The 26,318-nt window shown below is 44.5% G+C and overlaps 1 protein-coding gene across 1 annotated transcript in view; it reads right to left on the bottom strand.

The window, feature by feature from the left end:
- Positions 1–26,318, bottom strand: part of RREB1 (ras responsive element binding protein 1) — a 129,177-nt gene that overhangs the window by 39,477 nt on the left and 63,382 nt on the right. Inside the window, 5 exon segments of the mRNA XM_036870593.1 lie at positions 15,096–15,259; positions 15,967–16,056; positions 19,945–20,157; positions 20,764–20,888; positions 24,232–24,349. Of these exon segments, the coding sequence (XP_036726488.1) occupies positions 15,096–15,259; positions 15,967–16,056; positions 19,945–20,115 (425 nt within the window). The 5' untranslated portion in view covers positions 20,116–20,157; positions 20,764–20,888; positions 24,232–24,349.

Genomic DNA, 26,318 nt, shown 5'->3' with positions numbered 1-26,318 from the left:
AAGCAGGAATTTAGTAGGTGAAAAAGCAAATTCAGGTGGGAAGATGGTGTAGTAGGTGGAGAGACCATGTGACGGCAATGAAGCCTTGGGGTGGTCTCAGAGCAGAGACGTTTTAGATGATACCACCTAATAACCATCTAGTAACCACGGAGACCCCACTAGTTACTTAGGTATGTTAGCTTCAGATTCCGCACCTATAAAATGGGGATAATACTGCCAGTCTTCCAGAGCACTGGTTTGCAAACTGTGGTCCTCCAACCAGAAGCATTGGCATTTACCCAGGAGCTTGTTACAGATGTAAATTCAGGCCTGGCTGAAGACCTGCAGACTCAGAGACTGTGGGCCAGGGCTCGGTACCCTGGGTTTCACTCCACTGATACCCATGCCTGCTCAAGCGTGACAAACACTGGATCCCAGTTACCTTCTTTAACCGTTCGCACTGTTCACAGGTCAGTTAACTATCGGACTACGATGCTGACATTTTTTGGATATAAGCATTAAACCTGTCCCAGGTTCACTCTGCAGTTTACCTGCACAAGTTTACCAGGTGTAACTACGTAACAAAAACGGGGAAATTTAACCTTCTTGTCTTGGGGGTAAAATCCCTTGAAAAACTTTCAACAAGTTTAAAGGACCACCTGGTAGAAGGTGTCCCCATGGCAGGTCTCAAACCTTCTTCAAGCTTTCCCGTGTCTAATTTATGAGTGAAGGTCAAAGTTCAGGCAACATCTAGACACTTCCAGTGTCTGCTCCCTTCTCAGCCTGAATTTCCACATAGGCTTTACTGATCCAGGGGCCGAATCCTCTGAGTGAATGGCATCATAAGGAAGGTCACTCTTTCAGTAAACAGGACACAAACCGTACACAAAACCAGCACTCAGCATGGCTCAGGGCCCCGCCAGACTGAAGTCAACAGGTTCGCACAGGTTTTCACAGCCTGATTACAGACACCTCGCCGTCCATACCCCGTGCTAGCTTTGCTTTTACAACAAAGCCTTGTGATAACCACAGAGGGAATGAACGAGATCAAGAGGCATCGCACCTCTACAACCTATTTTTTGGGCCAAAGCAAAGTAAGTCTCCAGAAAGATTTGTGTGCGTTTCCCTAACAGATGTTTAGGGGAGGAGTTTCAGGTTGCGGAGCCGAGAGTGACGCCTGTACGTCAATCACGCCCTGTGCTGGCAAACGACGGGGTGGGGGGGAGTGAAGACAGAGGTGGACAAGGGGCCGGCGGGGGAGCTCTTCCCCGTGTGGCCCCACCTGTGAGCCCAAAGGCACCTTCTGATGATTCGGGTGTTGCTCAGGTTCAGTCATGCTTATCCAGAAGGCAGGTCACGCCAGCTGTGCCAGGGTGTGGAGGAAGGTTTGATGGTGGTGTAAGCAGCCTTGCAGACTGAAGAGACAGCACCCTCGGGAACGTCTACAAGTCGGGCCTGAGAGAGGCGCAGACCTCAGGGAGGCGCCCCCCCACCCCGCCGTCCGCAGGCCGGCCGCGGGGATCCTCTGCCAGGAGCTCCTGGGGGCTGCCCTGGACAAAATGCCTGGAGGCTGTAGCCCGCCCCCGGGCCCCTGCCACGTGGCTGGTGGAGGCCGCGACAAAGGAGGTTCCCTCCTCCTGCCCCTGCGTCCACTCAGGGGCGGAGCATGGCACGTCAGCCCTTCCCCACAGCTCCTCTCCCCCTGACTCTAGGGAGACGCATCCCAAAGCAGAGCATCTCTCTCCTCGTGCCGACCGCGGCCTTGCGCTCTGCTGCTGCCACTGCGAGGGTGGTTTGAAACTGTGGGAGAAGTTAGGGAATCTTGACTCGAGGCAGGATGTGTCCGGGGGTCAGGTCCACGGTTCTCGTTAACAAATAAATGCCTCTGCGCTCTCCCCCTCCAGAGCTCCCCAGCCCAGAGAGGCTCTGCAGCCCGACTCAGGGCTCCAGCTCTGGCTGGACCTGATTTCTGCTCCCCTGTCTCTGGGTTCCTTCTCCATCTTAGTCTCGTGGGAGACCCTGGTACAAACACTTCCTCACTGACGGACAGGGCTGGGGTCACGCCGCCTGAAGAGTATTTCCCCTCCCGTCCTCGCTCTCCCGGCCATCCTTCAGGCAGGAGTGAGGCCACCTTTGGCTGCTGCGTTCCTTCCCTACTTTCATGTTGACACTGGGAGCCACTGACTTCAGAGCAGAATCGAGGGACACGCTCTCTTGTTATCGACCGTCTACTTAGACAACAGAGGGCCCGTGCCGCTCACTCTCAAGCCCCGTCCTCCTCTCCTGACTTTCAAATCCAGTGCAGGGAGCTTGGCAGTCGGCCCACGTCAATAAATATCAACTTGTAAAAAAATCTTTATTCTAGACCTTGTTCCTAACAGCCATGCCTTTGAATCCGAATACCCTGAACCCTCTTGTACTTTTCCCCTTTGTCTGCCCTTGTTTTGCTAAAATAATCTTTCATTTGTTATAACACTCTCCATGCATTATTTGGCTCCTTTGTTTATAATACCCACAAAGACACTGAGTACCTATTTCCATGTAAAATTAAAGATTCTGAAACAAAAAAAAACTAAAGACCCCAGAGGCTGGATGAGCTGACTGCTCTCGCATGCAGAGAGAACTCTCTCATTCACGCAGAGCTCAACCAGCCTGCCTGCCGGGCCCATCCTGTGTTAATCCAGAGAACGAGAATGACCGCTTTCCCCCTTGACAGCCCCTAGGTATCTCCGGGCGGCCGTCACGTTGTGCGGACTCTTCCCTTCCCTGGGCTAGACTCCTCCATTTCTTCAACCTTCCCATACAGCGCAGGGGCCGCCCCACACTCAGAGCTGGCCCTGTCCCAAGAGTGACTCGTATCTATGGTCTTGGGTGATGGGGGCCCTCCGCTGGGAGCCATCACCTCCGAGGGAAGCACTTGCCACCGCCCCCCAAGAAGGCCCTTCGGTGGCAAACAGCTAAAAGGCCAGTCAAGCGAATTCCCAAACCAACGCTTCACGGTAGAATGGAAATGCGCACGGCACCCGGACCCTTCCGCAGAGCCCAGCTACTCACATCCTTTCTGGGCAAGGAGGAGGAGAGGACTACCTGGTAATAAGGGGGTGCCACGGCACCGTTAGCTGCCCCCCAGCCTTTTCCAAAAGAGGAACAAGCAGTGCCTGCGCCGGGCCATTTGAGACGGCCTGCCACGCACCGCAGGGAGAAGGCAGGTGTGGGCGTGGGTGCAGGAGATCACCACCACTGCGGGGACAGCATCCTCTACGCCTCAGGGGCCAGCGGGAGACAGAGAAAACGAACAGGGCTCCAAAGACAAACTTCACCTGCGAAACGAACTAGATCACAGGGCCCCTGTCTGTGACTGCAGTCCCTGCTATCTAAGTGGGATAAAGGCTGGCCAGGGGTGACACACGGGACCACATGATGTGCTGTGGGGGAAGGAGCCCGGGAAGGAGGGTCCAAGATGTGCTTGGGCCTTGGCTAAACTCCGTGCCACTGCAGACCTCAGTCTTCTCACCTGCAAAACCGGCACAGCCTCCCGAGGGCGCTGGGTTATATAAGCTCAGAGAGTGAGGCCAGAGTGCAGTCACGGCACCCAGTGAAGCCATTACGCAACTGCATCTCCGGTTTAAGGAAACACAAACTCTCTCCCCACTGAAGGCCAACAAGCTTTCCGTCAACCCAGAGCCCTGAAGGAAGCAGAGGAGAAAGGCCACCAGCACACACACACGCCCCAAGGGAGAGAGTGGGTATCCAGTGTGGTAAATACACGTGCTAAGATTTTTGTGCTACTTGTTCACATTTATTTTTGGGGGGGTGGGCGTGGGGTGCAGAATTCGCTGCTAATCACCTTCCTTAACAAATCAGAAAAACGTTGACAGTTTCGATGTTTGCTAGCACCAGCTTGTTCAGCCCAAACAGGTTGGACAGGTTGCATATTTAAACAAAGGCGGAAAAATGCAAGGTATAAAGCAGGACGTGCTGCGTGGCCTGCAGCCAGCACCCTGCAGGTTTAAGTTTGTGATCTAACGCTGGCAGTCAGACTCGCCCTCTCCCGCCGTCCTCCTCACCTTGCTACTTGCACATTATAAAACTAAATGGGACCCACACTCATGATCTGCTCAAAGTTCTCGGGCCATCAGACGAGGCGAGTGTGCAGAGGAGAAGAGGGCAGAGGCCAGCTCCCCGGGCCGCATCCCACCCCAGCAAACACACACCTTGCCTCCCATGACCTGATTTCCAGCGTGCACAACTGCCAGGTTGCTCAAGTGTGGGCAAGCAGGGATGCTCCAGATTTTGATGCCATTTACCAGTTTTACCTGGTGCAACTGAGCTTTCGAAATAGTTTGACAAGGTGGGTCAAAAATACCAAATCACCCGCACCCAACATTTCTTTTGCGTTTGCTTAATCTCCAGAAACAAACTAATAGACAAACACCACCTCTGCCAAAACAGAAGAAAAGCTAAGTTGTAAACCTCAGCATCCAGGTGGCCAAATGGTACGAAACGATTTAATTAGGAAGCAGATCGTAAATGTGAGAAACAGTGATACAAGGAAAAACGCTTGGCTGGTGTTTACCACCTCCCTGCGCTCCGACGGTCCTATGAATAAACTCTCTCCAGCGTAAGTGAACTTGAACTGGTCCTTCAGAGGAAAACGCAGAATCAAAAGTGAGACACAGGGCTTCCCTGGTGGCGCAGTGGTTGAGAATCTGCCTGCCAATGCAGGGGACATGGGTTCAGGCCCTGGTCCAGGAAGATCCCACATGCTGCGGAGCAACCAAGCCCGTGCACCACAGCTACTGAGCCTGCGCTCTAGAGCCCGTGAGCCACAACTACTGAGCCCGTGTGCCACAACTACTGAGCCCGCACGCCTAGAGCCCGTGCTCCGCAACAAGAGAAGCCACCGCAATGAGAAGCCCGCGCACCGCAACGAAGAGTAGCCCCCGCTTGCCGCAACTAGAGAAAGCCTGCATGCAGCAACGAAGACCCAACGCAGCCAAAAATAAATAATTAAAAAAAAAAGCTCTGCTGAAGGGGTTAAAGGGGTATTAGAATAGAGAAAACACAAAGTAGAAGGAAAAATATTTTGGAGGATGTCAGTCTAGCAAACACAAAACAGGCTGCACAAGAGACTGTCAACTGAAATGGGTAAACTTCCCAGCTTTGCTATTTTCTTACACTTTGTATCTCATGTGAAGAATAAAATCCTGTGACAAATCACTCTGACCTGTTCTTTTTCTCAGAGAAGAGTGGTAGCTTTCTACTACATGCAGATTTCTAAAATGTAAAGTAAGAATTCTGAAAAGGACCACAGACTCTCATCTAATAGTGTAAGTGCAAATCCACACAAAAAATGTAAAAACACCACAGAACAAGAAATCCAAAAAAAAACAGAAGTGTTCAAATAATAATGAGGATGTGCACAATTCAGAAAAGGTGTATGGCACACAAAACCCTGCTCTCACACCGTCACGAACGTAGGACGCAGCCTGAAATCCTCACGGTCGAAGGGCACAGAGTCTATTTTCTTGGTTTTGTAAATACTCATGCTTACCGGCACGGAGGAGTGACTAGTGGGTTAAACTTTCCTCAGGGAGAAAAGAAAGGAAGGGAACTATAATTTGTCAAATATCTTACGTAAGCCAGAGGCTTGGGTATATATTATATAGCATTTAATCCTCATAACAACAACTTCTGTGAGCAAAACGTCACCCTCATTATAGATGAAGAAACGGAGGCCCTCTTCCCCCTTCCGTGAAGCGTCCTTTATCAGCCACAGCCGGAGAGGAAGGAAGAGCTCTCAGAGGACCCACAGAGAGGCCGCCTCTATTTAAACAACTATTAAGTTAAAATAAATGCATACAAATTTCAATTCCAGCCAATGAGATGTGAAGAAAGGCTAAAAACGTTTAAATATAGTCAAACAATAAACTCATTTGGTGAAAAATTAATAATGCTACTGGGGGAAAGCGGTAACTTAGACATTTTGCTCTGACAAATAGATTTACAAATGTTTACTCTCGAGGGGAAAATTCTCAGCCTTTTAATAATGTAGACTCTCAAGACAGTGAAAAGCATATTAAGTGGAATGATCAGGGAATGGGGTATTATACTTTAACGACTTTCTTTTTTCTGGTTAAAAAGAAAAAAAGTTTCATCCCTCGTAATAGAAAAGGCTTTCCAAACTGTACCCGAAATATGTCTATTTCAGTATGGAGTACTAAATATACCGAAACTGCCTTGATACCCCACTGCTATCACGAAACTACCATATAGTCACCGAACACCCTCCAGATGTGAGGATCACATGTCCAGCACAGTTCATACAGTTGTGCTGACCGTGTATACGACATTAAAATCTCATTCACACAAACCCCTCAACAATCTTTAGAGGGCTGCGATATTTATCATCTTCTAAGTGGACCTGAATGTGTAAAGACCTCTGAGCGTCCCAGAAAGGTATTTTCTTCTGATTTGTCTTCCCTCCTAAGGAACAGATACTTAGTTATAGATAAGTGTTATTACATAATCATTTCCCCCTTCTTTTTTATAGAAATATTTCCAAGGAAACAAAATTTTCAGTCCTGGGTAGGGTGACCCACAGATTTTTATCCTAAAATAATTTCTTTGCATGTGAGCTGACCCAATCCCTTCCTTCCCTCCAGGGAATATGTCAGGAAGCAGGCAACTGTGATTGAGACTCACTTCAAGATGGGACTAGCTGAGCCTCTGCGTGCGCACCTCCACTCCTGAGAAGTAGCACGTACAAAACTAGTGACAGGGTGCCCTCAGAAACTCGATTATTACGACGACTGATTTTCTCAAGGCCCTTCCCCCCTGCTGGGCTTGGAGGGTAAAGAAGTGACCCTCCCGAAACACTGTCCTACGTCTGCTCCTTCTGTCCTTCAATGCCGGCCACCTGTTCAGATACCCAAGTTCAGCTGTACATGCCAAGGGCTGGCTGTGCCTAAGCATCTGAGAGTAGTGTGCTAAATTCAGAGCCTCCGCGGTCTCATTCGTCATGGAATAGGTCACATTTCTGTGCAGCGAATGTTTTTTTCCAGCATAATAGGAACACATAAGCCTCTGTTCCTGAAGACTGTCCATTATCCAGCGGCATCCTCAGGGCCTGTGTCTCCTGTACTTAGCAATGGACAAAGGCATGCCCATTGCAGGAGGAAAGCAAAACAAGCAGGTGACACTCCAGGGATGTCCCTGCCTTACCTTCTAAACACACAGCTGAAATGATAATACATCCCTGCTCTCTGGAGGATGTGTTATCCTCCAAAGGATATATCTTCCAAAGAATGCAGAAGTTAGGAAAGCTTGCTCTGGTCAGGGTCTCTCGCCTGTGTGTCCTCAACATGATCCCATGACTCTCTTTACAGCTTAAAAGTCTAGAGTTTGTAAGATGAGGAGCAAAGTGGAAATTAATTTCTTATTTTCCAAGGCAAAGTGGAAATTAATTTCCTATTTTCCAAGGCAAAAGAAAAATACCCATTTCAGAGGTCTGATTCTTTCCAAATGAGATCCATTGCAACCCTCTCAAGTATCATCACTTCTTCATAGCTCTGCCGTCCAGCACTTTTTGGAAAGTTTTGCAAATTGCAAAGCTCAGTGCCCTTTTTCCTACACTGAGCTCTCCCAGAGGGCGTGCTCTGGCTCAGTTTCCCAAGTTTGTTTTGGAAGACAAGCACTGCTCAATCCAAATTTTCAACATGGGAGCAACTGATAAAGAGTTCTGGGAAGTTAAAAGCTGGAGCCACAGCGATGTTTCCGTGATACATGTTTTGCACTGTGATGGCAGCCTGTTATTCTGCTCAGGAACTAAGCTGTGGTTAGAAAGGTTTGGGATAAAGGATTTTCAAACCTCAAAAACATGAGAATCCGCAGTCAGGGAAGTGGTAACTTGAAAAACTGTACCAGATACGGTAATAAATTGAGACGGTCTCTCCCCCAACCTTTTTCAAAATGAACTGGAATTTGCATCACTCTAGTGTCCCTAGTTGCCAAATATACAATCAGTTTTAAGTATCATTTAAATGTATTTACTGGAATTAAATTATAATAAGTTATGGGCTGCATCAGAGCTACAGTGCAACTATCAACATGACAGCACATAACAATTTAATCTGCTCTCTGGTTCTGTGAAGTTTATTTTTCTTTTACTAATATGATAATTCTACTGGGTTGATTATGTGCTGATGGTCCTCTCATGAAACTAAGGTGAAGGAAACTCTACAAAAAGGCCAATTAGCCTAATAAACAAAGATAACAAACACACTTATAAAATGGACTAGTGGCCAAAGGAGATACAGCGAGTTGCTTTACAAAGTGGGTGACTGCAAAGAGTACCTCACTATCAGCTAGGAATAACCTGATATTGAAAAGGACATAGTTCTGGGGGTCCATGCTGTGAAACGTAGAATGAGGCCCTCTGGGTGCTGAAGCAACAAAAATCTGGGCTGGAACCCAGATCTGCCTCCTACACGTGGTGCTCAGCGATAAACCTGGGGAAGGTGGGGCTTATCCAAGAGAACGTGCACACGGAGGTGTGCAGCATGCATGCGTGTGCAGATGACCTTTGGAACAGGTGGGCAGGAGGCCAAGGGAAGGGGCACTAGGAGGCCTCAGACCAGCTCTGTGGAATCGGGCCTTGGAGAATCAGATCTAGAAATCTGCAGCACAGGGACTCGCGTCACGGCAGGGGCCTTACTGCATCTGCACCCCCGAAGGGGGTGTACTGAAAACCAGAGCCCAGAGCCGTGTCACATGAAACTGACACAGGAAAGGGGGCCCAGGGCAGGTTAGAAACAAGGCAGAACAGGGACTCGGGGGTGGGTGCGCCGGCCTGGGCTTAGCATGGGCTCCAGAGCCCCGACCTGTGAGCTCCTGGCTCTACTGATGGCAGCTGCGGCTGCAGACCTTGAGAAGCAGCAGCAGCCGAAGAAAAATGAGAAACAGAACTTTGGTCTTGAGCACCACACACACAGGCCACTGACCTCCTCCCAGGCTTTGGAAGTCAAGCAAGGATGCAGCTAAGCACAACTTGGGTTTTCACTCTTCTTTTTTAATCCCTGCACACACCTCCCAGGGCAGCTCCGGCCCCTGATTAATGTAACACAGGTATGTGCTCAGGAGAGATCACAGCTCACCGTTCGAGTATCAGATTCTGGAACAGATCCACCAGGACAAATAAATCTAACTCTACTCTTTCTGGCACATTTTTGTCAGTGTTTTCACATTTTTATAATTTTTCATTTTCAAAAGTACAGATTCACCAACAAGTGAAGGTGGTAATGACTATGACTGATTACCGAACACCAAATGTTCTTTTAACTCATTGTTTGCAATTTTCTACAGGGAAGACAAAAATAAATGCAGTGTGATAAACTCAAACACTCTAAATAAATTTTTTGGTATTTAAATTACAGGGTTAGTAGAGCAAAAGGCAAAAGAAAAGACAACCTTTCATTTATGTTCTGGCATCACATGCGTAGTCAGTCGCCATACCTCCCTTCAGTGGCACCACCACCATCACAACACTAGTGACCACTTACTTCAATTTATTTATAAGTAGTGATTAACTAACATTATCCTAAGGGCTTTGCATGTGTTAATTCATGAATCCCCACAATGCTCCCATTGGTACAGATATCCCTGCCTTCTACAGATGAAGTAACCAAGACACAGAGAGGCCAATTAACCTGCTAGCGTCACACAGCTAGGAGTGCATACCTCTCAAAGATTATCACAAGGGTGCCTTCAGCTCTGAAAATACAAACTCAGGAACACCCCTCACCCAGGACATTTCCCTAGTACACGGTAAGCCTTCACAATGCTTTCACAAATACTGCATTTGAATACAAGTTCTAAGTGAGGTTTTACCATAACATTTTGGTAAAGTATAGAAAAATCGAGAGATTTCTGAAACGTTCTGCAGAATTAGGACTAGAACTCAGCCCCCAACAATTAGTCCTCTCCTCCAAATCAAGATGACTCACAATAAAATCAGCACAAAATCCAAAATTAGCACAAACATCCCTAAGGCCTGCTTTAAAAAAATACTTATAAACAGTAATTTACAAACAACTCCAATATGCATTGTGCATAAATGAGGAATGCATCTTAGGGTAATATCAAGGGTTGGGCTATAAAAAATTCAATATAGTTCACAAACAACACACTGTTAAAAAAAAATCAATAAAAAGCGATTCCGTGCTCATGAAATAGAGTGTACTATGCTAGTAGGATGGCTCAAATAGTTTGACATTGAAAATAATGCTCTACAACAACATGAAATTATTCCTAAAGAGGGTATAAAGCTTGAAAGAGTGCTTTTTTTCTAATACGCAAAGTGACACGAAAGCTGTATCAATTATTCCTCATGGCCTCTAAGCCTGACAGCCTATGTTCAAACCTCGGCACTGACTTTGATCTTAAGCAAGTTTCCTTATCTGCAAAATGGGACGATAACCGTACAAACCTTACATGTAGAGCACATAAAGATAAATGAAAATCCGTGAGGAAACAGAAGACTTACACAGTGTATCAACCAGCTGGAACTGACAGTACGTCAAGAAAACACTCCACCCAACAACAGCAGAATACATGCTCTTCTCAAACAGACGTGGGATGTCCTCCAGGACAGACCATATGCTAGGCCATAAAACCAGCCTCAATAAATTAAAAAAAAATTGAAATCATAGAAAGTATGTTCTCCAACTACAATGGAATGAAATTAGACATTAATAATAGAAATAAATTTGAGAAGTTGTAAATATGTGGAAGTTGAACATACTCCTGAATAACCAAAGAAGAGATCGCAGGGAAATTAGAAAATACTTTGAGATGAATGAAAAAGAAGACACAACATACAAATATTTATGGGATGTGATGGAAGCAATGCTTAAAGGGAAATTTATAGCTGTAAGTGCCTCTACTAAAAAAAGTTCTCGAATAAATAGTCTAATCTTCTACCTTAAAACACCAGAAAGAGAAGAGCAAGCTAAACCTAAAGCAAGCAGGAGGGAAAAAATCATGTTTAGAGTAGAAAATTAATGAAGGAGAGAACAGAAAAGCAACAGAGGAAAAATCAACAAAATCAAAAGTTCTTTGAAAAGACCAATAAAATCGTCAAATGTTCAGCTGGATTGAATTGACTAAGGAAAAAAATTGAAAAGGCTCAAATGATTAAAATCAGGAATGAAAGAGGAGACATTACTATTGACCTTACAGAATAAAGAGGATTGTAAGGGGACACTACGAACAACTGTATGACAACCAGTTAGATAACTTAGACCAAATGGCTAAACTTCTAGAAAAGACATTCACTACTGAAACTGACTCAAGAAGAAACAGAAAGTGTGAACAGACCTATCACAAGTAAAGAGACTGAATTAGTAATTTAAAAACTTCTCAGAAAGAAAAGCCCAGATGGCTTCACTGATGAATTCTACCACATATCTAATTAAAAAGAATTAATACCAACTCTTCACAAACTCTTCCAAAAACCAGAGGAGGAGAGAATATTTCCAAATTCACTCTCTGAGGCTAATACTACCCTGATATAAAAACCAGCAAAGGACATCACAAGAAAACTACAGACCAGTATCTCTCTGCCTATAAATATAGGCAAAAATCTTTTAACAAAACACTAGCAAACCCAATCTATCAACATATGACAAAATGACTATACATTGTGCCCAAGTGGGATTTATCTCAGGAATAAGGTTAATTTAACATCCAAAACAGAATAAAGGACAAAAACAACTTGACCATCTTGATAGATGTAGAAAAAAGCCTTTGACAAAATCTAACACCTTTTCATGATAAAAACACCAAGCAAACTAGGAATAGAAAGGAACTTCTTCAAACTGATAAAGGGCATTTATGAAAAACCTAACAACTAACAGCATATTTAATGGGAAAAGACTGAATCTTTCTTCCATAAGATCAGAAATAAGACAAGGATGTCCATTCTTTTCACTTCTATTGAACATCACACTGGCGGGTCTAGCCCAGGCTAGCAGGCAAGAAAAATAAATAAAAGGTTTCAAAGGAAAAAGGAAAACTCTCTCTACTTGCAGATGACATGATCTTAGATATAGAAAATCCTAAGGAATCCACCAAATAACTATTAGAATGAATAAACAAGATCAGAAGGGTTGCAGGAAACAAAACCAATATAAAATTTGAATTGTTATTTTTATACATTAGCAACCAACAGTCAAAAAACAAAAGTAGAAAACAAGTCCATTCACAATACCACTAAAAAGAATAAAACACTTTGGAATAAATTTAAAATAAATATAAATAAATATATTTATAAATAAATAAATAAATTTATTTATTTATAAATAAATATAAAACTTGCACTCTTAAAAATGATAAAACATAGTGGAAAGAAATCTATTAAGACTTAAATAAATGGACAATGTCCCGTGCTCAAAGATTTAATATTGTTAGATGGTGATGCCCCCAAACTGACCTACACATTCTGCAATCCCTATAATCTTCCCAGGTGCTTTTTTCTGCAGAAATTGATAAACTGACCCTAAAATTCACACAGAAATGCAAGTAACCCAGAATAGCCAAAACAATCTAGGAAAAGATCTAAGTTTGACGAGTCACACCTCCCAATTTCAAAACTTACCAAAAGCTACAGTAATCAATACAGTGTTAGGCCTCAGGACAGACATACGTATCAATGGAACAGAATTGAGAGTACAGAAATAAATCCTTACATTTATGGTTAACTGAAATTTGATAAAGGTGGTAAGATAATTCAATGAGGAAAGAAAAGTTTTTAAACAAATAGTACAAAAGACTGAACTTGGATTCCTTCCTTATACTATACACAAATATCAACTTAAAATGAATTGTAGACTTAAATGTGAAAACTAAAATTATGAACGCATGGGGATTTCACTTCACACCTACTGGGGTGGCTGTGATGAAAAAGGCAAGTGTTGGCAAGGATGTGTAAAGCTGCAACCCTCACACACTGCTGGTGGGAGTGTAAAATGATGGAGCTGCTCTGGAAAAACAGCTTTGCTGTTCCTCAAAATGTTAAAACATGGAGTTACCACACGACTCAGCAATTCCCCTCCTAAGTATCTACCCAAGAGAAGTGGAAACACATGTCCACACAAAACTTGTACAACAATGTTCACAACAGCATTATTCATAATAGCCAAAGAGTGAAAATGACTCAAATGTCCACCAGTTGATGAAGAGGTGAATAAGATGTGGTATGTTCATACAATGGACTGTTATATGACAATAAAAAATAATAAAATACTGATAGATGCTACAACACAGATGAATCTTGAAAACATTAATGCTAAGTGAAAGAAGCTGGTCACAAAAGACCGCATGCTATATGAAAAGTCCAGAATAGGTGAATCAACAGAGGGAAAGTAGATGAGTGTTCTCCTAGGCCTGGAGGGTGGGTAGTAATGAGAAGTGACTGATAATGGGTATGGGGTTTCTTTTGGGGGTAATGAAAATGTTCTAAAATTGGTTAGGAGAAAGCGGGGGAAACCCCCCAAGAAGGGAGCAGGCAACACCTCTAGGACCGGATTTTGAGGGGTCAAATACACAAGCGACAAAGGACTTTTTTTTTTTTTTTTTGCAGGTGGGATAAAAGGAGAAGGCAAAACAAAACGAATGGCAAACAGAAGGCAAAATGATACTAACAGGCTGATGTGGAGGTAAAAAAGTAAAAAGCTAAAATGTAAAATATATCAAAAAACGATGACAGTACTCACTTCCTGCTTTGTACTCAAAAACACTCCTAGGAGGAGATGAGGGGGCAAAGGGGATTGGAACTTATATGGAAAAAAAAAAAAACCACTTCATCAAAATTCTTTAAAATAGTGATAGCTTTCATAATGTCATACTCTACCCTACTTCTAGGAGTTCAGACTGAGAAATCCACAGGATTCAAGTTACGGCAGCATTACTCAGAAATGCAAATAAAAGTAATAAATAGCACTAGTTGAGTGCCTGCCATGGGCTAAACTCATTATCTCCAAATCCTCATTAAAAATCTCATTTTAAAGAGAAGGAAAGTGAGGTACCAAGGTTATGCAACTTGCTCAAGGATGGAAAATTTACAAGTAGCAGAGCTGAGATTTGAAATCAGGAGCCTAATTCCAAAAATCCAGAAATTTACCACTACACCAGTATGTCCCAAGTACACCATCAGTGGATCATAAAATGATTTCAGTTGGAATAAACTGGACCATCTCGTTTGAGTATTTATATATGATAAAATACCAATTTCACAAGTATATAAAGTCTCCTTTTGAATAAATATGTAAAAAACAATGATAGTCAACTCTTTAAAAGAAATCAACATAACGCCTAAAAGGGAATATGGAAAAATAAAAACAGCCTGATTTTTTGAGAAGGTGAAATTCTGAGTCCCTTTAAAACGTTTTCCTGGATTTCCAATGTTCCTAAATGTGTGTGTAAAAAAAGAAAAGCATTTTAAAAAGTCTGTTCTAACCCTTAAAACATAAGTAATCGTTCTGTAAAGTGCATTTTCCATTGGTTCCTCCCACATTTTAATATACCCACCACTGAGCTCCCTCCCACTTCTGAGTGAGCCTCTTTCTCCCTCAGGAAGGAGATTCCTGACATTTATCAGATTTTCTTTCTCATTTTATCCTATCTTATCCTGCAGCTCTAGGACCAGCCCACTTAACTATTTATTCAACTGCTCCAGAAATTTTTCGACCTGCAGGGTATCTGGTAGGCATCCGCAAATAGTTTTAAAAAGGCAAGGGTTACTCTGCTAATCCTCTAGGGTTCCTCTGTGTCTGATAAGCTGCCCACCTCTGGCACCTAGGCAAAGAAACTCCAATTGGCAAAGGGTCACCCTGAAGATTCCCCCATCGGCCAAAGACCTAGCCCAGGTACTTCTGTTTCCTTGAGCAGACACCTCTGACACACTGGAGACTGTACGCGGCAGGCAAACAAAACCATCTCTGGCTTTTCCATACAGTGAACAGAACTCTTTGCACCTTTTGGTAAGATGGGTGGAAGGCCACTTTGCTTTCTGTCAGCCTCCAGGCTCCAGCCAGCAGGCAAAGGCTGCCCTCACCCACCTGTGCATGTTCCCGTTGGTGGTAAAAGACTGGCCACACACAGCGCACTTGTAAGGCCTCTCCCCAGAGTGCACCAGCATGTGGCGGTCCAGGGAGCTGGCCGAGCTCAGCGACTTCCCGCAAATGCTGCACGAGTGGTCGGCCCCTCCAGTGTCTGTGTTGTGCTGCGGAAAGCAACGATCGCAGTGGTCACTCAGGAAGACGGGTCAAAGCGAGGCGATCATGAAATGCACATTCAGAGCTTTATTAAAAAAAAAACTAACACTTCTCAGCCATTTTTTTCTTTTTCATTTAAAATATCATCCCGAACATCAACATCTATTGAGACCATAGGCAAATAAATATTCTGTTCTATCAAACCCAAGTTACTAAATGATGCTACTATTCAGTACCATGTTATGATTTGAATATTGTCAGCCCTTCACTGTTCTAGATTCAATACTTGTCATGAACCAGCCACAGCAGGCAAGGGAGAAGGATAAGTCTTACAATAAAGAAGAAAAGCCAAAAGAGATCCCAAATCAAGGAAATTCCCTGCTACATGATGTAAGTTTATAGCAATATATAGAATTAGGGTCTACGTCTATAATCTCACTGTACTGTGAGGAGATCTGGTTCACAATGACAAGTCACAGATGATGAAAAGTCTTCTGTCATATGTGGTTAGTTAATTAGATGTTTGCTAAATTCCAAAAAGATATTCTGTGTTGACCTGGGACTCTGTCACAATAACACGGACACACAAAAATTATTTCATGACTGCCCCTCAAAATTAAAAATATTAACTCTAAATTAAACAGCCACAATTCATCCGTTAAGATAAAATCCCATCCCTTCTCTTAACAAAGAAAATACAAAAGCAGCAGCAAACCTGGCGAATGTGCATAGTTAACTGATGCTGTGTAGTGCAAATCTTCTCACACAGGGGACAGTTATAGGAAGACTTCTCCTCTTTTGTTTCCTGAAAAGAGAATAAAAGCGAGAATCCATTTCAGCTCACAGTGAACTAGTGCCTCTCATCTGTGTTATAAACATCTGTGTCTGACGAGCTGTAGCAACAGAGCAGCTGAGAGCATAGGCCCTGGAGCCTGGCTGGGTATGAGCTTGGGAGAGTGGCCGTCCTGTCTGCCCTCAGTTTCCTCATTTGTAAAATGCAGAAAATAATAGCATCTACTGCATCACGCGGTGATGAGGATTAGATCAATCAGCACATAGAAGGCACCAGAACAGTGCCCCGTACAGGCTAAGTGCTCAGTAAATACTAGTGTTCTTGTTAGGCACCATTTAGTTAATCATCAGTGATGGCGAGAAATTAAGCATCAAGTCACAGCTGAGCTAGAAAAGGGATGTATTTCTCCTCAATTCTGACCCAGGCTCCAGTCACTAGTTTCTACCTGGTCTTGAGTCCACCAAGACACACGAGAGGGAACGGAGTTCTCACGTCAAAAACCCACCCTCTCCTGAGGGTGGAAGGCCCCTGTACCCACCAGTGTGCCCATCGGACATCAACGGGATCCTTTTACTCGCTGCGAGCACCTGCTTACCACTGCTTATAAATAATAAAAAAGAGTGAGGGAGGGTGCAGTCGCTGGGAGGTGACAGGAGGGAGGGCTGGACCCTAGGGCATCTTTCAATAGACCTCTTTTTACTTGTACTCATTTGAATGCATTTCTGTTCCCTGAAATAATACCAATTACTGAACACTTACTATGTGCTAAACTCTGCACATACAGAATAGTGTTTTTTCACACAACCGTGAGAAACCGCCACTATTATGGATCCCATTTTCGGGATGAGGAAACGGGTACAGAGAGGCAAGTAACCTGCCCCCAAATCAAAGAACTATTAAGTAGCAGAGCCAGGATTAAAACTCAGGCCAGCTGCTCCAAAGCCCATGCCCTAAACCGCTAGGCTGTATAAGTCTGACCCAAAAAGGATTAACCCCAAGGCACAGAAAGGAAACACCCTTGTGGTTGGCTCATGAGAGATGACGAAAATAAAAGTCACCCTGAAGACCATAAAAACAAATGGCACCAGACGGGGTGGAGTGAACGCATGATGGGGTCTAGTACGCGGCTCCTACAGTGAGAGGGACCCATTTTAAGCAATTAAGCAAATTAAGCCTCATTTTAAGCAATATACACCTGCTCCCAGCCTGTGGCCTTGGGTCTGAGAAATAGGTGTGCTGCACGTTTTTTCACTCTCAAATTAAAAAAAAAAATCACAGACATGAATTCTAAGGAAGGTGATTAACCCAGAGACAATTTAAAAAACAAAACACAAAAAACCCCTGCACCCTCGCCCAGCCATCATCCACTCCCACTCCTCCCCGAGGCAGAACGTGTGCGTCTGCGGGGAGGAGGGTGTCAGGCCTCTCAGCCCCCACTCCACGACAGTCAGAAAGGAGCTGCCAGAACCACCGGGCAGAGAAACCAAAACCAAAAGTAGTAACAACAAAGTGAGAGCACTCGTATAATAATGAGGGATGCCTCACAGCTGGGCCCAAACTCCGGTCTTTGGGGTATTTTTGTTAAATTATTAGGTTAGTGATAATATATATTAAAAAGTGTTTTTTTTTTTTTTTTTAAAGAAAAGAGATTCATCGGTAGGATGGAAATATATGTTAAAAAGTCAGGCCTCCAAGTAGCCAGCCTCTTGAGGATTTTTAAATTCTTTTTAAAAAAATCATCTTGCGTTCCCCTGAGGCAGACTCCAGACACGCTGAGTGGCCCCTGGGGCTAACGGGAATGATGCTGGGTTTACGGGGTGGACTGGAGCCTCACCGTTCTCAGAGGCGGGCAGCGCCACGCTGCAGACCATAGCACAGGTCCAGGACATCAACAGGTCCAGGACATCCACGATGGTCTGGGAGGAGGAAGTCTCCAGACTCAGACTTAATTTTTAAAAACAATCAAAACGAGAAGGGAGCACCGTGATGCTGGAAGAGGCCCCTACGGGAGAGTGCTGAATCCAATGGCTGTGGCCGTGCTGGTGGAAGGAGCACGCTTCCTGAGCTGACAGATAAAATTAGCAGCTAATGTGATAACTAACCATTCCATAATGAAACTATCTGGCACCCTTGCTGGCTTCCGGCTGTGGCTAATCTGCCCTGAACTCTGCTAGCCGCTGGGCTGCTCGCCAGGGCTCCCTGCCAGCCCTCCTGTCTGTCCCAGGTAAGGACGACGCGCTCTGCACTCTCTCTCCCGCACCGCGCTTGGTTTTTTTAATGCACTGTCTTTCCCATCCTACCTCTAGCCCAGACCTCCTTTCAAAAACTCAGCCCAGTGCCTAAGGAACCCCAGAGGACACAGGAAGTGGGTGGAAAATGGCCCATGCACCCCTGTGGAGTCAGCTCCACTTACCATGCCGGGATGGAGGTGCCGTGGGCCCCCTCTACCTACTGTCTCTGAATCACTGGGAAGGGACCAGAGCCTGGACTTGGGCCAGGTCTGCCTGTGCTGGGGCGATGCTGGGCTCTGAGGAAGAGCTCGGCACCTGGCGCAGTACCTGGCTGGAAGGAGGAGGGGGCTGTATATTGTGAAATAGGGGGATGGATGGAGGGATGGACAGATAGATGGATGGGTGGACAGTCACATGAGAGTGGAAATAAACCTTTTCTTCCCAGAGCTAGCACTCCTTCTCGGCTCAGGCCACAGTCAAACAGGCTGAGAATTTTCTCAGGTACCCATAGGAAGAGAGGCACGCGGAGACAAGGGAAAAAAGAGAGAAAAAGTATCAATGCCCCAACCCTAAAGCATCATTTAACTCTGCCAAGTCTTCAGCCTTGAGAAAGAGGCGGAGAAACGGACACTCCTGTGCTGCTGGAGGGATTTTAGGCAGGGACAGCTTTTCCTGGAGGGCACATCGTATCAAAGCCGTAATTCATGTTGTACGTCTACAAATTTATAGAAACCATCACACTATGCTCAGGACAATTCTGTATAAGGACAGTCACTGTGGGATCGTTAACAAAAAAAGAAAATTATCCCACAAAAGCCCAACAGGTTTACCTTGCCATCCACCCCCGGGCCCTGGACAAACTCAGAAGACTGCCTTCTCCCAAGGGTTTGGTGGGACCCCATTAAATCAGTGAAGCCAAACACAGAACGTGCACCATCACGTGACGCGGAGTGGACAGGGCAACGGCTCGCCTCACTCCCTGAGCTTCACGCGCCGCCGAGCACGCTGCTGCAGGACAGCAACACCTTCTCAAGTGCCCCCGTTTGTACGTTAATGAAAAAGACTCATCTTATTTCCCAAGGGAGCAGACATGGCCTTTCATAACGTCCCTGCCCTCCCATGTGCTCTTCTCCACCCCTCCTGATCTCTGAGAAGTCAAGAGGAATAAGTGGCATCTTGAGCGGAATTCTCGGGAAGCCCCATTGTGTGCTTTGTCGAGAATGGAAGCTGAAGAGCGGCTCCAGCAGAGCCGGGACTCATCACTACTAATCTGGAGACACTTAAAAAAAGTCAAGGGCGGGTGGCATCAGAAACCCAATTTAACCAGCTGGCATGAACGAGGAAACAAATCATGCCACAGGAGAGGAATAAGTCGAGTTCTCTGCTCGCCTATCCCGTGGAGAGAAAGCTCGCATTCAAATCAAACCCACACGGCAGAGAATAAGGGCGCTTTCACCGATACTGACACCACAGCATGGAAAATTTTCTCTACGAAGGGACACTGACATAAGCTATGAGAAGTTAGCTCTTGAAAAAGGATTATGGCCTCTGGGTATGTCCATTCAGTTCTGACCACATCCGAGTTTCTGGCTTAGGAAGCTGGGGCTCAAGGGGACATCCTTCTCCCAACACTCCCATGGACGCCACAGCCGGGCACACTAACGCTTACCTGGTTCCTTCGGCCAATCCGATTTGGTCCCGGAGGCTTCGTGGGGGACCTGATGCTCTGGGGGCTCCCACCATTCTCGGCAACCTTCCCTACGCTCATTACCGCTGACATCATGGTGTTGATGGAAGCCAAATCTGAACCTTCCAAGCCAACGGGCGAACTTGACGTCATTGGGACAAAGGTTTAAGCTTCTAGGAAGCCTCGGCCACAGAACTGAAAATCAGAAATTGCTGATGTGATCACTGGGAAGTTTAGGCTTCTGTCACAACCAGGTGGCAGTGGTCATGGCTGCCACCGCTGCAGTCGGGTTAAAACCCCTTCCTCAATTCAAGCTGACACTCATATGACTCCTATGACTTAAGCTTTCATCTAAACCAAGTGCTGTCACACCAAACCGATAACCTTGCTTCCTTTCTGAGCATGTGCCACCGACGAAGCTGCCCGAGGCAGGTCTTTCTGCCTTTCCTAAGCTTTCATTAGGCGGAGTGGGGAAGGCTACAACAATTAGGAAGCCTGGGCGCTGCCATCTGGCCAGCACCCACCTAACAGTCTAACTCACTTACTGCTATGGGCATGTTCTAGCCCTAACAACTAAGGATGAGAAACCTCAGCTTTCACTTAAACTTCAGGCTACAATACCGTGATTTTAATGTGGAGCCCGAAACGTTAGGACAACTGAGAAGCCAACACTATCTCCCAACACTATAACCAAATTTCAAATCAGCATAAAAAAGACTGTTTCTTAAAACATGCAAGTACATAATATAGCTGTACCCCAGAAAATGGACAGAAGAAAACCCAGCCCTCACTGCCAATCACCTCCATTCTCTGCCCCAACTGATATACTGTGAGACCTTCCCCTGCTGTAGCGATTGCCCACGTGGAGGAGGAAATGAGGCTGGGTTCACTTCTTTTTTTTTCTTCTCTGGTATCACTCGTTGACACTGGAAAGGAAGCAAAGGCAAAAAGGTTCAGTGAAGAAAAAACAGAAACCATTTGTTTACCATGATCTCAGACCACTATATTCACAAGACTACAGGGGGCAGTGTGAGAGGAGACGCCTAAGTCTTCTTCTTCTTCTTCCCAAACCACATTCTGTGGTTGGTTTTCACCCTTAACTGAGGCTCCCTACAGTGCTGTCACCCTCACTCCCAACAGCCAAAACGATTCTGTGGTATTTTATTTTCTGAAGCTCATATTTATATCCATACAGCAAACTTTCTCTCATACCCTACTCCTGTCTCCCACAAGGACTCTCAAGACTCCCACTTGACCATCTCCCGCCTCCCCCTAAAACTGACCAAAGATAAGGCAGTAAAGGAGTCAGAGTCTGAAGGCTAAAGCCTCTAAAGGCTCAGAGTCTAGGAGGGATTAGGTCAGACCTTAAAGAAACTTGGTAATACAAATAGGTTGACTGAAGGGAAAACTACAGCCCATGTACACATCAAACCTTACTTCTCCAGGCCTTTTCTAGTTATGCTTCTTCCATAGAAGTACTATGGCTATAGGTATGGCCAGAAATAAGTCTCCAGGTCAACTGTTTCCCTTATTTTATCTGGGAAGATATTCTCTAGCCACGTATCCTGTTATGCTCCAGTGTGCATTAAATTCTGCAAGTCCACAGCTGCCTCAGCGATCAAGCTAATTATCTCAGGAGCAAAGTGGATACTTAGGAACAACACCAGAAAGAATGTGATGTCTTGTGGTTCCTCCTCCAACTCTAGGAGAAGTGACCTAGGATGTGATAAACGGTAACACCCAGAGCAGCTGCAAACGTGTCCAGCAGCAGAGCAGGAAAGCCTGGGGACATAACTTTATTAAGTGATGCTTCCATCAGCTGAGAAGTCCTGAGCTAAAACCTTACCCAAGAGCCAAAGTGAACCTCAGGAACAGTACTTTCCTTGTCAAGAGACAAAATGTGCCTTCCTTTTAGTAGACATTTTGAAGATATGACTCTAATACTTTTCCAAATGGTAAGTAAGAGGACTAACTACCAAACATACAACTTAAGACCACTGATCCAGCCTCACCCCTCACATCTTTCCCATTAAAAGAGGAAACCTTGAGCCGGCGAGCCGCCTGCCGCAACTAAGACCTGGTGCAACCAAATAAATAATAAATTAAAAATAAATAAATAAAAATACACATTAAATTAAAAAAAAGAAAAAAAAAAAAGGAAAACTTGGTCCAAAATTAAAACAAAAACAAACAAACATCCCCCCCCAAAACCCCAAAGCTGTTGTCTTTCCATGAAGTTTCCTCCATATATGGAAGACCATTTAAACTTATTAAAAATTATGCTTTAAAACTTCCCATTTTGACTGTCTTTGAAAGTTTATTTGGGAGATTCCTCTCTAGGAAAAAACTTTCAACACGAGTACACACATACGGAAGTATACACACACCTCATTTTCTTTCTTAAAGGATTTCTAACAAAAGTATCATCAGTTCCCCAGAATTGTTGTCATCAATCAGTATATGATTAGTTCCTTGATTCACGTAAGGGGACACCTTCTATACCAAAACCATCTCATTCTTTTAAATATATATCCCCCATAGTTTTAATGTACATCAAATTATAAAATAAATGACTAGAAATCTTATTGTAATTACATTATGTCAGTAAAAATAAAGTTACCCTTTCCACTAATTTATAGTGGGAGTTTAGATGATCTTGCTTTTGTCCTGTTACTACACTTAGAGAAGAAAAGTGTGGTAGAGTTTTTCAGACCAGGAATAGATTAGAGAAAACACCTTTTAGATAAATATAAAATTATAAGTTACAGAAAACATATTCTAATTCTTTCACTGAGTAGGGAAAGAAAATGGAGAAAAGGGAAATAGTCAATATGAAAATTAACAAAAAATATATTCATCAAAAAGAGCCAAACTGCCAGTAAGAATTTTTGTCACAATCATTATAACATCAAATATACATTCTTGCAAACTACCTAAATGTCCTAAATATAGAAAACCCAGCAATAGTCACAACAGTTAACCAACCTAAGGGCTGAAAGTTGCAGGGGCTTATATCCCAACTGGAAAAGGAGAAAAGTCATGCAAACTTGCTGTTTCCCATTTTGTCTGGACAGGAAGACATTTGCTAAATTTATTTCCCCTTTGGGATAAAGTGTGAAGTGTGACACTACCCACTGAGGACACCAAGATCACCTACATTCACTTCCTTTTCCTTGTTAAAATGTAAGTAAATAGTAATAATTTTTAAAAAAATACAGACTCTTCTCATCTTTGATCAGAAAGTGCAATTAACAAAATGAAACTCCCAGTTACACTGTCTGACAAGAAGAACAGTCACTGGACTCATCCCTGAAAAGCTGTTTCAGAAGCAACCCAAACCAGCCTCTCAGACCTATTCTAAGATTTTCCTCCAGTTTGTGCTTGTGTGTTATGCGTGAGCTCTCCTTTAGGGAGGATGGAGCAGGAAGAAGGGAAGGGACCTGGTGTAAAACAATGTAGCCCATTGTTCCCGGTCAGAAAACACAAATCCACCTTAACGTTAAGGTGCATTTATGCACTAATTTAATCAGAAGCCAGCAGCCAGAATTAGTCAGTTCTACCTACCCCACGCCCGACCGTGGACCACACTAGAGCAGTAATCCAAACTGACCAACCTAAACCTTCTGATACTCAATCTCAGGGGCTGAAAGACAGGTTTAACAGTTTAAGGTCCATTTACAAAGCACACTTTCTTTATAAATACTTATAGTCCGTATATTTTCATTCTCTCCTCTGCTCCCTGACACCATCCTACACATCAGCTCCATCACTGCAAATTAAAAAAAAATAATAATAACCATAATAAACAAAATAAAAATAAAAATCACTGGCCCCATTCTAGTACAATCTCCTCCAGCTGCAACCAGAGAGGAGTGGGAACCCAGATGAGGCCCCCAAATCACAGACATGAAAGGAAATCGTCATCACCATTGACATGGCCAAGTGGACTGGCCTGGTGTTCCAGTTTTGAACACAAAGAGTTCAAACCTGCGGGTGGGAAGGAAGAAGCAGGGAACGGGGGTGCCTGCAGCGTTGCTTCCTGTGAGCCAGGCCCTCGGCACGCTTTCCGAGACTTCTCATCCCACACCCCCGGCTCTTAGATGCAGAATAACTAGCAGTTCACAGTGAGAGTTTCACCTTGGTTTTGCATCAAAACCTCAGGAGGACCCCAAGCAGAGGGTAGACCGCTCAGTGGGGACATGGGGAGGGGAGGGAAGACAACATTCAAAGTTACTGTGACTCAAGGAGTGTCAATAAAGTTTAACTGACCAGTTTATCTTCGTCTTATCAAGCTGGCTCTCCTTACTGAGGAGCTGGTGCTGGCTGGGCCCAAGCGTGGGCAGGGTCACACCTCAAAGCCACCACCTCTGGGACAGATTGGAGCAACCTACAAAAACAAGAAAAGGTGACATTAAGAGGGAGTCCAGACCAGATAAGATCCTGTCTCTGTATCATTTTCTCCACTTAAACCACTGGGAGTCACAAATTAAAGACAACAGCATTTCCCATCCCCTGCCTGCACTTATAAGCAAGCTTCCAGCAACTAGGTCAATTCCACCCGAGCAAGAGCAACTGGAATCGAGTGTGACGTGGATGGAAGGAACCCCCAAAGCATGCCCCAACAACATCGAGGGCGTCATCACGTGCAAATGGCTGAGACCAATGGCTCCAAGTGAAGCTTTGAGCATCTGAATGGCATGCTGACAGAAGATGCTGATGGACTGCCACTTTAAAAGGAAGAGAAGAAAAGACCACACTAAGTGCTATCAGAAACAGAAGGAGAAAAGAAAAGAGTTGAAAGTAAAACATATGGAACTAAACAGCCCCTTAAGTAAAGCAGTGACTATTACGCCTTTTCCTGAGTGATGGGGAAAATGTCCACAACAGTGCAAATAGGACCAAAGGTGTATCTTTTCCTTTCTGTAGGGAAGATACATAAAACTCCTCAAATTACACATGCCCTTCGAGAGTTTGAGAAAGTCTGCTCTGGGGTGCCAGGGGCCTCAAACCCCTGACCTGGGAGAAAGCTGTGTCTGGTCCTCTGCAAACTTAGAGAGACCTACAACACAGCATTTCCCAGAACTACACGTCCAGAGAAAATGCAAGAAATGTTTAACAAAAACCTAGAAGAATTAAAGAACAAACACCTAGAAGAATTAAACAACAAACAAACAGAGGTGAACAATACAATAACTGAAATGAAAACTGCACTAGAAGGAATCAACAGCAGAATAACTGAGGCAGAAAAACGGATAAGTGACCTGGAAGACAGAAGGGTGGACTTCACTGCCATGAAACAGAATAAAGAAAAAAGAATGAAAAGAAATGAAAACATCCTAAGAGACCTCTGGGACAACATTAAACGCAACAACATTCGCATTATAGGGGTCCCAGAAGGAGAGGAGAGAGAGAAAGGACCTGAGAAAATATCTGAAGAGATTACAGTCGAAAACTTCCCTAACATGGGAAAGGAAATAGCCACCCAGGTCCAGGAAGCACAGAGAGTCCTAGGCAGGATAAACCCAAGGAGAAACATGCCGAGACACATAGTAACCTAATTGACATAAATTAAAGACAAAGAAAAATTACTGAAAGAAACAAGGGAAAAACGACAAATCACATACAAGGGAACTCCCATAAGGTTAAGAGCCGATTTCTCAGCAGAGACTCTACAAGCCAGAATGGAATGGCACGATGTATCTAAAGTAATGAAAGGGAAGAACCTACAACCAAGATTACTCTACCAGTCAAGGATCTCATTCAGGTTCGATGGAGAAATCAAAAGCTTTACAGACAAGCAAAAGCTAAGAGAATTCAGTACCATCAAACCAGCTCTACAACAAATGCTAAAGGGACTTCTCTAAGTGGGAAACACAAGAGAAGAAAAAGACCTACAAAAACAAACCCATAGGGGCTTCCCTGGTGGAGCAGTGGTTGAGAATCTCCCTGCCAATGCAGGGGACACGGGTTCGAGCCCTGGTCTGGGAAGATTCCACATGCCGCGGAGCAACTGGGCCCGTGAGCCACAATTACTGAGCCTGCGCGTCTGGAGCCTGTGCTCCACAACAGGAGAGGCCGCGATAGTGAGAGGCCCGCACACCACGATGAAGGGTGGCCCCCGCTCGCCACAACCAAAGAAAGCCCTCGCACAGAAACGAAGACCCAACACAGCCAAAAATAAATAAATTAATTAATTAAAAAAAAATCTCTTTAAAAAACAAACAAAAAAACAAACCCATAACAATTAAGAAAACGGTAATAGGAACATACATATCGATAATTACCTTAAATGTAAATGGATTAAATGCTCCAACCAAAAGACACAGGCTCGCTGAATGGCGACAAAAACAAGACCC

Source organism: Balaenoptera musculus, chromosome 11 (genome assembly GCF_009873245.2).
Source record: "Balaenoptera musculus isolate JJ_BM4_2016_0621 chromosome 11, mBalMus1.pri.v3, whole genome shotgun sequence".
NCBI lineage: Eukaryota > Metazoa > Chordata > Mammalia > Artiodactyla > Balaenopteridae > Balaenoptera > Balaenoptera musculus.
This window is presented reverse-complemented; position numbering and strand designations above follow the sequence as displayed.